Consider the following 12,342-nt stretch of genomic DNA (forward strand, 5'->3'; position numbering starts at 1 on the left):
GTGGGTCCCGCTCACTAAGCCACTGGAGTCAAGCTATCCTGGCTGAAGACAGCTGATAGCCAGAAACCTTTCCTAGGATGCTTGATTCCAGTTCATGGAAGACATGGCTTGGCAGTTCGGGCTGGACTGTTCCCATGAGGCACAGGGTCAAGACTGATTTGCATATGGCCCATGTCGGTACCTGGGGTGGCTTGGTGAGCAAAATAACGATCTGTGACTGGGGGTGAATGTTTTCCCATTGTGCAACATTCCGTCCATCATCTTGTGTGTTTTGCTCATATAGTCATATGACAAAGTAAATGTTTACACATTAAGTTTATGTTGCAATTCCGGTGTTGTATCCACAGTTTAAGCACTCAAAATGTCTGCACTCATGTATGAGGCAAATGGAAACAAATTGATTAACCCAGGGTCACACAATTTGGTCAAATAGGAAAGCCTTTAAAAACATTATTGTGTACTGTCAACTACTGTCCCAAGTATGAGTTTTGCTTCCCTTCCCAATCTGTGTTTTTTTATTAGTTAAATAACAAATACAAGCTCAATCAAGAGGAGTATATAAAGATTTTGCTGTGAATTTTGAGTCTTCAGTGCATCTGCAACTCTGCTACTTCTGGGAGTTGGCTATCGAGAACTGGAGAGTCAAGGAGAGCAGCATATAGAATTAAGTAAAGGTCATGCACTCTGTCTTTCAGGGGTATTGATAAATAAATGCAACTAAAGTACAGTATACTCCATATTATTTTGCATTTGTCAATTTATGTTTGAGACGCAAAGGCTGCAACAAAAGTATTCTCTGCATAGTTTTCAGCTCACTCTTATTTGACTGGTGTCCTCTTTTGATTAATGTTTCCCAAACTGCCAAAATGTTGTCAGAGCCTTCAGTTGCATTGCTTTCTTTTGAAACCTTATAACACCCTTGAAAATGTTCCATTCTGCATTTACTTTAATGGGATATCCCTCTTACTTCTTTAACATCACTTTCATTGGTGAGTCAACATCTTTACAGGTATTGTATTTGCACTTATGTACCACTTACCACAACTGACAAGGTGTTGAAGTGATTTGCAGCGAGTACCACATCCTTCCAGAACCCAAAATTAGTGGTTAATCCAGTGGTTATTGGGATTTGTTTTGTTATGTTATATTACATTACTAAAGCGCTCAGCTCCTCAAGAGTATCACGGCGCTCGCTTCCGAAATCCAAAATAAACCAGCATAAGAACAGACTTAAAAGAGCAAAGTTTTGAGTTTTTTTTAAAATATCAGGATCCTGAATGTTTTGCAGAGAGAAAGGCAAGTTATTCGAAGCCAACTCCGCGCAAAAAAGAATTGCCACCCAGCCGCTGACGCTTGAAACGGGGGGTCTGTAGTAAAAGCTGGTTGGAAGAGCGTAGTTGTCTCCCTGGTTTATAAAAGGCCACTCTGGCCTGCAGGTAGACCGGGCCTAACCCATAAAGGGCTCTATGTACGATTGTTAGCATTTTAAATTTTATGCCCTGAATCCACAGGAAGCCAGTGAAGAGCACGCAGGTGCATCCAGACCGACTGCCTGGCGGATAGTCCCTTCACAAGTCTAGCGGCCAAGTTCTGGACCACCTGCAATTTCCTCACTAAGTAGCCAGGGCAACCAATCAGCAGTGCGTTTGCATAGTCCAGTCGGGACAAGATCAGGACACAAACTACCGTTTCCCTGGCACTACCCGGCAGATAGGGAAGACATTTCCTCAGGTTTTTTAACACGCCGTAACAGGTGCCAGCCAATTTCTTGACATGCGTAGTAAAGTTAAGATATTCGTCAAACCAAACACCAAGGTTTTATGCCGCACCTTTATTCTCCAAAGGACAAGGGAAGTCAGAGGGCCACAGCTTCTCCCTAAAGTTCACTGGGAAAGAGCCATACAGTAGCACCTCCGATTTTCCTTCATTGCATTTTAACTGCGCCTCTGCGAGCCAAAGAAAAACAGAGGATAGACAATGCTGGACAGACTCAACCGAGTTGTCCTCCTTAGGCCAGATAAACAGCAGCTGATTATCGTCCGCATAGGCCATTACTTTCGCCCCCAGAGACTCCACCAGAAAGACGAGCTGAGTCATATATATGTTGAAAAGAAGAGGGCTAAGTGATGACCCCTGCGGGACCCCAGTCAGCACCGGCAGAGGATCAGACGCACACGGGGGAAGCCAGATCTGCTGTTGACGATCTTCCAGAAACTAACATATCCACTTCCAGGCCGAGCCCGAGATACTAATCTCGCTGAGGCGCTTGAGGAGCATAGCATGGGGCACAGTGTTGAATGCCGCGGAGAGGTCCAGCATAATCAATGCTGCTCTCCCGCCAGCATCCAGACACTCACGAATCGCCTCCGAGACCTCCAACAATGCCGATACAGTGCTGTGTTTTGCCAACTGCCGTGGCTGGCTGTTTTCTTGTGATCCTTTGTCTTCAAGACTGTATATATATATATATATATATATATATATATATATATATATATATATATATATATATATATACACACACACACATATACATACACACTTTTTAGTTTTTGTATATTGAACTTTCAACATCAAAAGTAAATTAGTTTTACAAGAATGCAAAATTAAATATAAAAGATACTTTTATTTTGACTAAACTGGGTTAATTTGATATTGCCCAATTGATTTTTTTTTTTAAAGGTGTTAAAAGTTGAGAGGTGGTCACTTGGAGCCTGTGAGGGGAGGTCAGCTGCCTGTTTCACTTGTTGCGAGATCTGAGGAGGTCACACTGCGGCCAGTAGGGGGAAGGGGGCTTTTTGGTGAAACCTAACCCTGGGACAGCGTGACCTGCAGCTCCTGAGGCCCCTGCAGCGTGACATATGCTAATGACTGCTGAAGTCTGTTGTTGATGTCCTTGTCAGTCAGCGCTTGTTGCCGCAGTCCATCTTCTATGTCGCCGGAGCAGTGTTTTCATGCTCGCCTATGAGGCTTTTCCTCCTTGAACGCTGAAGTCCTTCCTCTCTGTCCATGAACCCAGACCTACAGCGCGCTAGTCCGTCTTCGCCTTCCACCGTGACAGGCACAGGTCCTCCTGGAGACCCGGGAGCGTGCCGTGCGTGCGGAGCGCGGCGGACGCACGTCGCCCTCCTGACGTCACAAAGCGTGCCGCGCTCGGATTTTTCCCATCGGCCCCCGCGCTGGCCCCTGCTCTGAGGCAGCAGCAGAGGCAGCGGCGGTGGTTCGGTGCGGGCGAGGCGGCCGCCGGGGGCGGCCAGCAGCGGCGTCTCAGCGCGCGGCTCCCCCCTCCCCAGCATGCGGCCCCGCCGAGCCCGGGGCGGACAGTGAGCCGCGGGCCCGGCTGGCCAAGTATATACTCTGCCACCATCCCCAACCCCAGGACAGACCTGGCCGCCGCCGCGCAGGCCGCAGGCAGCAGCAACGGGCAATGACCGCGGCTCCGGCAACCCCGCAGCAGATCAGGGACCGGCTGCTGCAGGCCATCGACGCCCAGAGCAATGTGAGTTGCTGGGGTGACCCTGGGAGGGGGGGGAGTGGAGGACAAGGGGCCTCTGGGGCCCGGGGGTCACTGACGGGAAGCGACAGGGTGCAGCTGTGGGGTACGAAGCACCACACCAGGTCTGGTGGCATGTACAGGGAGGAGGAAGAGCAGAGATGGGGTGCACTTCAGTGGGGCTCTCAGTGCTGCTTGTAAGCAGTCCCTGACACTGCTCAGGTAGACAGAAAACCGGGGGTCACTGACAGGAAGCCACTGGGTGCTGCTGTGGGAGTATGAAGTACTGCATCAGGTGTGGCTGGGAGAGAAAGAGCAGGGATGGGGTGCAAGTCTAAGGGTGGACCCAGTGCCTCTTGGAGGAAACTAGTGTAAACAGTACGTGTGCTCCCAAAGCTGACCTAGAACCAAGGGTCACTGACAGGAAGCCGCAGTTTGCTGCTGTAGGGGAAGAAGGGATGCATCAGGGGTGGAGGTGGACAGTGGGAGGACGAAGAGGGCTGTGGGGTTCAGTGTTTTGCGGTATATACATATTTTTGGATATGTACTGCAAGCACTGTGTGACACCCAGGCCCTCAGCTAGTAGTCACCCCCAGTGAAGCTTGGAGTATAAAGAGCAAGTACATCGCCAGCTCGGGTGGCTGTAATGCTGGAAGGTGTTCAATGATCAAACTGTGGTTACTATATGAGTTGACAAAGCTGTCTGGGATATTAATTTTTTTATGTATAATATAGAAGGACTGGGTCAGTTGTCACTACCAGACTTTCAGAGATTCTTTTGATATTTGGAGAAAGCATTAACCGTGCCATAATTGGATGATACAGGGAGGGTGTTGTAGATTGGATGGGGTTTACGTAATAGGGGTCTTCTTTGGGGACTGGTTTGCCGGAGAATGCAAAAGCTAACCCACCTGTGGTGGGTAACACCAGGAAAAAAATTGACGTAGTAATGTGGTTACGAAAGGGGGTTTCGTGGCAGTACTAGGAAGAAGCACTCACTGGGAATGCAGTGGCTGCTCTGGGCAGAATGTGTGGCACAAGGGATGCGTTCTACTGCCTCTATTGCACATACACTTAACATAATATAAGCCTTACCAATCAGACATAAGGTTTAATGCCCGAGGGGGACACCTTCAGGAGGGCTGAAAGTTAAGATGTGGAAGCTCTGCTTCTGACATTGATGGTTCTGCAATTGGGGCATGAACTGCCTTGCGGGTAATCCTAGCAGAGAATGACACTGCTGGGACGATAAAGTGGTTACTTTTTAGTTACTTCCTAGGGCAGCACTTTTTGGTCTGGCATTAGGAATCCAATCAATCTCTAGGGAGTGTTTGTCGATTATATATTTTTCCCATTTTAATCCAGAAGTGATCAAGAGGGCATAGAAGTCACTTCACACAATTCGTCCCACGAGCCTTCTCAAAACCAAGAACAGCAAATCATGTAGAAGTATTGGAAATGGTTATTATCCTTGTGACTCCTGGCACTCCTTTTTAAGTAACACAAAAGTGTATGCATCTTCAGCTTTCCCCAAGACCACTGAAGCCATGGAAGTCAGTGGCATGATATTTGGTCCAATGCCTCTTTGAGCCTGTAACAATGTTGAAGACCTACAGTATGTAAGGACATTTTGGAAATTTGATTGGTCAAAGTTGTGCTTTCATCTATCAATCCAAAACCCAAAATTATTTGCGTGATTCGCGGATTAGATGGCTGGTTTACTGCATCAGAATGGTAACTTTTGTATTTTTGTTGGTTCCTGCATCGTACTTTAGAGGGAATGAGATTGTTTTAGAAATTGAGGTTTACAAAAAGCGATGAGGGTGACATTTGTATCTGCCCCCACTAATGACTGATATAATTCTCATAGTCCAGACTCTTTGGAGAGAGGGCCCCTGGGATGTGTAGACGATGAGAAGATACATTTTACCATGATGTTGTATAAAGTGCGGCTTGGTGGCTTTTAGTTGCTTCTATGATCTTCAATGGTATTTAGTCACAGATAAGGTCGGGGACGCTTGTGAATGTGTCGGCAGCTGTAGTTCTCGCGTTCTTCTGGACCTTATAGGTTTTCTATTATGAGCAGCTGTCGTCGTGTATTATGGAGTTTTATCACCCCATTGGTGGTGGGGAGGTTTTATCCCGGACCCTTTTGTTACATAGGTAGATAGTGATGTTTAGTCTTGGCCATCTAACTACCAGGCTATCAATGTGAAGGGGTTCTGAACTGCTAATCAAACACTCATCCCCTTTTATACACTATCTAAGCATTTGGACATGGCCATGAGTGTTAACCTTGCAGTTAACGTGCTTGGGACTGGGTTCTCCTATTCCTCACGTTTTTATTTTGCCAACTCTGTTCTCATTTGTAGCCCATTCATCCTAATGTAACACGCATTACAGCTGTTTGAGTGCAATGCAGCCTATACATGACTCGCAGCTCCCCATAGGATTCCTGCCACTAGACCTTTATCACTAGGCAGACCCAGGGTTCTTCCAGTAAGTGTAGGGATGGAAGCTACAGAAGTCATGGCTGCAGACTCTGGACCTTTCTACCAACTTTGACCAGAACTCTTTCATTACCACACACTCTAAACTTTCGTTATGTAGGTCTTCCTGATGCTCTGCATTGCATACTTTTCTGGTAACGGTGCTCTTGGTCAGGAAATAGGTTTGCTGTAGCTAAACTACTGTAGTGCCCACCTGTACCAGTATGACTGCTATTTATTGTAGATTACACTTGAATTATGTTTGCACACTTTCATTGGGATGTGGAAATATCCTGTTTGAATTTACAGTTCTGGCAGTTGTGGCATAGGTTAAGTAGCATCTACGAATTCTAAAAGGTGTTATGCAGTTCAAATGTCCTGCTCATGTAGTGTTGGCTGAATGAGTAGCCTCTGTTCACTTAGGTAATTTAATTGTGGCCTCATGAGAAGAGGGATTAATATGTTTAAAACATGGTTTAAATCAATGTTTTTAATTTATATCAGGTGTGGTATCTCATTTTATTATCTCTTAAATGTGCCTTTTGGGTAACTGACTCACAGAAGCTGATCAATCCATATGCAAACTGTATTTTTATGTAGCTCTTAACATATGCAGTACTGTGAACAATGATTAGTCTGGGAAATAGGGTCATATGTAATTTGTATTTACTATTCATTACACCCGTGGATTGATACGAAGAAAATGGTAGATTATGGAAAACCCTGTGATGGAATTTTATGTTTTGGACATATTTAGTATGTGTAAAATGTAATATGGATTAACTTTAAGTACAAATTTATTATTGTAACTATGTACTTTTATGATTCACAAGAATCAAATAAAGTATTTCAAACAAAACGATTAGTCTGGCTCTGTTGGTCAGGATGGGTGAAGCATTTTGGATAGTCATTAAATTTTCGAGGCTTACTGTTCATTCCCACCCCCTCGAGCACTTTGAGGCAACCTCTGTGCTGCATGATGTCCTTTACAAGCAGCCAACCTAACATTTGTTATTAAAGTAGCATGTTCTCTTCCTTGGAGAGCTGAGTTGCCCCATGCGATTCAGTCCATGATTGCTGTTATACTGGTCTCTGAAGTGGCTCCTAGAATCCACACAATCTAGTGTGATTAAGTGGCTGGGTGTACATCATCCTTCCTTGGTAGGAGCTGGCTTTGATAGTACGGTTGGATCATCGTGTTTCGATTGCAGACAACTATTATAGAGGAAAGCCTTAGAGCAGACATTGCTCATTGAGGGCATCTATAACTTTATTTAATTTTTTGCTAAAACAATTTCAAATGAAGCAATAACTTCTCATGTGTAGTGATGGAGGCTGATGAAGGGGATGTAACTTGGTTTCATATTTCAATGTGAATATCTAAGAACAAGTTATATATTAATCGTGGGGATACTGCACTTTAATATACATACTAATGATTCTACCCAAAGGATGACATTTGCAGAAAACATTTATATATCAAAAAGTATATTACAAAGATTGTTGCTATATGCAATATTAAAGCAGGCCGAATAACATATATTGTTCCAGCTCTAACACAACTGAGCACAAAGTGGCATAACATCCCATCAAGATTGAAAATCAATAGGATATATATCGAAGTCAACAGATCTGTTGCTCAATTTATGCGTGAAAGTTATACACAAGTGATGTGGTTTTGTATGTTGACGTATAATTTCTTGCATTATTTACTTTTTATCAGTTTGAGCTAGGATTTCTGTGAATTGTGCAGAAGTTGTGTATCTGTCAAGTGTTGAATTTTACGGACATCAGAGGCCATGGAATAGCAGAATTCCAGTTGCTCTGTATATAATGAACTCTTGGCTTACCGGGGGCACTCGGACTACGTGTGCTGCTCCTGAAGACTGTATTGTATTTTACTAATTTAACTCACCTGAGGCGGAAAGCTGGGTGATAGTTTGCTCGCTGTTTTAAAAAAAAATATTATTTTACTTATATTTTCCTTTTGCGCCTGTTATACTGTTTTATCTAATCACAAACCTTCTGTGACTCACTCCTATTGCCCGCACTGTCCTTTCCGCCACAGACAATTTGGGTACTGTGGCTGGAGACGTCTCTTGTGTTGCACGGCAGCCTGATTCATAAAGAACTACAAGTCCCAGCGCTCTTGCGCTGTACACGGGACTACAAAGTGAGATGGCCACTTCTCCGGCGCGACAGCAGCGCGTCCGCTGCGTGAAGTCGAGCCTAAGTCCTGCGCCAGGCTGGGCCCTGGGGCCACCAACTCTACTCTAGATGGGCTTACCAAGGTACGACTATTACATATGCTGCGGGGGAATTGATTTCCCACAGACATGTGCCACACACGTATTGCTCAACCTGCACATTTCCTATTCAGGGTTTTATTTTAAATAATTGTGGGTTCTTTTTAGGCAGGATGAGCAGGTGTGTAAACAGTGGAAACGCCCGCACAAATTTGGTAAATCGATTGTCAGTAAACCCTCCTCTACTATTTCCAAACTTCAGTTTTGGAGCATAAACTGTAGGTCTCTTCCAAAGCACGAAAATCATATTTATGATTTTTTAGTCGATGAAAAACCGATGCCATTTTCCTAACGGAAACTTGGCTCCACGCGAGCTCTGGACCAGACATTGCTTTTACAACTCCTCCTGGCTATGTCATGGTCAAGAGAGACAGAGATACTGGCAAGGGAGGTGGTATTGCCATAATTTTTAAATCCTGTTACAGTTGTAAGTTTGAAGCGTTTCCCCTTCAGGGCTGTGAGGCTGCTCAATTTAAGCTAGCAACTAGTGCTCAGATGACTTTATCCGGTCTATTGATATACCGCCCTCCCGGGAATTCCAATATATGGGCAACATCCTTCTCTGAAACTATTGCTCCATTGATCCTGGAGGCCGCTAATTTCACCATCTTGGGGGATCTGAATTTACATTTGGAAGACCCTCAATGCATGATGAGCAGAACCTTTTTAGCGGATTTAGAAGTTCCTAATATTCTACTGTGCAACTCAGGATCTACGCATTCCGCGGGGCATCTGTTGGATCCTGTCCTCTCGAACCTTGCATATGACTGTGAACCTGCCGCTCGTCCTTTGGAATGGTCTGATCATATGGCAGTTACATTTTCTCTCTTGTGTACAAAGAACACAGTATCTTATGATACTGATACAGGATAAAAATTACGCTGTTGGGGCAAGCTCAATATCACTGAGTTTAATTTGCATCTGTCTGACACTTCACCGAATGTTAATTCTCCTCTTTTGGTGTCGGAGGCGGCAGTCTCCAAATGGTTGACCACTGCTGTGGACAAACTCGTTCCTCTTGCATCCATGCATTCTCTGCCCCACCGTCATCCTGCGGCATGGTTTTCGGAGAATTTAAAAACTATGAAATCTCAATGCAAGGTACTCGAGAGACAATGGAGGCGTTCCTATTCTCCCTCTCGTAAGGTGGCATACAGGGTGGCTCTTAGAGATTACCATAAACAATGTAAAATTGCTAGAGCTACCTAAATCCCCAACACTATAACACACGCTCAGAACTGTCCGCGTACACTTTTTTCTGTTGTAAAAAAATTGACAGGTGCAGATTCTACTCCTGCCCCTCCTGTTCTGAATGAGGCACAATGTAATTCTATTGCTGAGTTTTTTTATCACCAAGGTGGAACGTATCTACGACTCACTGGGTCTAAGACCTTCGAGCGAAGAATCATCATTTACGCTTGTGCCGGTTCAAAACAGTCAATTCTCCTCGATAATTAAACTTTCCAAGTGGCCGCTCTTTGATGATGTTTCTTTTGCTCATTGTCTTGAGAGCATCAAATCCGGTTCTCCTTGTGATCCTTTACCGGCTAAAATTTTGAAACAACTTGACCTGAACTCTCGTCGTGTGGTGATGAAGCCCCTTAATTCTTCGCTGATAGAATCCTGTGTTCTACAGAAGTGGAAACATATGATGGTTATCCCTCTGTTAAAAAAGGCTGGAGCGGATGTCTCCAATTTATCCAATTTTAGCCCCATTTCGTTGTTGCCTATCTTTTCTAAAATCCTAGAAAGGCAGATTAACTCGCATCTGACTCTCTTGGTAGAGAGCTCGGGCTTTTTACATCCATCACAATCTGGATTTAGAGCACACCATTCCACAGAGACTACACTTTTGGGAGTTACTGAGAATTTACGGCACGGTATCGATCGCGGGAATACATCTGCACTTATCCTTTTGGATTTAGGTGCAGCGTTCGATACCGTGTCTCATTCCATCCTTCTCACATCTCTCCAATCTCTGGGAGTTGGGGGCTCAGCTCTGGCTTGGATTGCTTCTTTTTTAAGCGATCGTACTTTCCAGGTTTTTTTCAGCCATAGCATCCTCAAATTTGTGCATCGGCGTATGGCGTTCCCCAGGGGTCTATTCTTAGCCCACTACTATTTAATATCTGTTAGACCCCTGGCCACCATTGTGGAGGAAGCCGGTTTGAATTTATTTTCTTACGCCGATGACACACAAATTATTTTCTCCCTCTCTAACAGGGAAGGCACTAACATCTCGGCTCTTAAGCAGGGTCTGACCCAGGTGGCAAGGTGGATGCAGGAGAATTTCCTCAAGTTAAATGGAGATAAGACCGAGGTTGTGATCCTGGGCAAGGGTAAAGATGTAAATGTACAGGAATTTATATAGCGCAAATCACCGAGCGGTTTCTAAGCGCTTGCTTAGGGAACCCGTCCTGGTATTCCCCTGTGAGATAGCCCCAGCAGGGTATCCGCAAGGTGAAAGCCAGGCATCCCGCCGCGAGGGGCCGCTGTGGAGATTAAGCAAGCTATTGCCCAGAGTCGCAGAGTGTGAACCCGTAAATCGAGTAGACACCGGAGCGAGAATTGTCAAGTCCATGGACATTTTAGGACTCAGGACCCCGCCGAGCCGGGAATTGAACCCTGGTCCCGGGCTGACCTCTGCTTCCAGGTCTGCCTCCTCTAACCAGTGAGCCACACTTCTCCACAAAGATCTATGGGGTCCTCAACATTGGCCCGAGAATATGGGTCCTACCCCTCAACCCATGGCCCAGGTTCGCAATCTCAGATTCCTCATTGACGAAAAGCTTACAATGCGGCAACAGGCCGTCAAGGTGGCTTCTATCTGTTTTGCCACCTTAAGATGGCTTCAAAAAATGTTGTGGATGCTCCCCACCTCCACACAGAGGACCGTGGTCCAGGCCTTGGTAATATCTCGCCTGGACTACGGGAATGTCCTCTATCTTGGTGCCGATTTAACAACTTTGAATAAACTTCAGGTTGTTCAAAACGCGGCCGCACGGCTGTTACGCAATGTTCCTCGGAGAACATCTGCTTCTCAAGCCCTTTGTGATCTACACTGGCTGAGAATAGTGAGTAGAATCAAATTCAAGGCCTTATGTTACATCTTTAAGATAAAACAGGGCTCTGCCCGAGGTACCTACAGAATCTCATTCATGCTTATAAACCCTGTCGCAGTCTGAGATCCTCAGGAAAAGGAGATTTTATCGTTCCCAGATTTAGGTTAGTGAAGATGGGCGGCCGCTCCTTTTCTCATCTAGGCACTACACCTTGGAATGCCTTGCCTGTGACTCTGAAGTTGGATACAGATCTTCTTCGCTTCCGTAAGGGCTTAAAAACTTGGCTCTTTCAGCAGTAATTTTGAACAGTCTTCTCTAGTAGCTTCATTTATAGATGCCTGGTAGTTCATTCTTCTTCAGTCTATCCCTTGGCGCCGGGAAACCCACTGCGGGTAGCCGTGCGCCTTATAAGTTATAAATAAATAAATAACAAGCATTTACAATGCAAAGGTTTCGCCTTTGGAAAAGTTTGAGCTATTGGCATTGTAAATGACAAAATTTGTATTTATGTGTTGGTTTTGAAAACAGATAAATAAATGGCATTGTCTTTTACATTGCTAATAGCTCTAACTTTTCCAAAGGCGAAACCGTTGCATTGTAAATGCTCAACCCACGTGGAAGTGGTCAGATGTTGCACCGCCCTCCTCTCGCAGAGTATAGCAACTTCCGGTCTTAAACTGCATCACTGCTAACTAACAAGACCTAGTCTGCTCTACCTGTCTATTCACCCCACCAACCATCTGCACGTACTCACAGCTGCCACTAATGTTCACACACAACTTCTATGAACTCCAACTACAAGCACTGCAGTAAATGCAAAGAGCGGGTCTCTTGGCAGCATAACACCAAGACCAATAATGCACAGTAGTCAATGACCACTGGATGAAACAATAACGTTGGTTTCCGGAGTTGTCTGCTACTCGCCAGAAAGCGCTTGAATGTCCCATCAGGGGTACTAAGCGCTATATAAGCGCAATTACACTGCAATACAG

At 45.1% G+C, this 12,342-nt stretch overlaps 1 protein-coding gene across 1 annotated transcript in view; it reads left to right on the forward strand.

Annotated features, from left to right (window-relative positions):
• The first annotated feature begins 3,063 nt into the window (after positions 1-3,063).
• MED26 (mediator complex subunit 26) overlaps positions 3,064-12,342 on the forward strand; it is a 94,311-nt gene continuing 85,032 nt past the window's right edge. Inside the window, exon 1 of the mRNA XM_078671327.1 lies at positions 3,064-3,499. Within this exon, the coding sequence (XP_078527453.1) occupies positions 3,428-3,499 (72 nt within the window). The 5' untranslated portion in view covers positions 3,064-3,427. The remainder of the gene's footprint in view (positions 3,500-12,342) is intronic.

This window comes from Lissotriton helveticus, chromosome 12 (genome assembly GCF_964261635.1).
Source record: "Lissotriton helveticus chromosome 12, aLisHel1.1, whole genome shotgun sequence".
Classification (NCBI taxonomy): domain Eukaryota; kingdom Metazoa; phylum Chordata; class Amphibia; order Caudata; family Salamandridae; genus Lissotriton; species Lissotriton helveticus.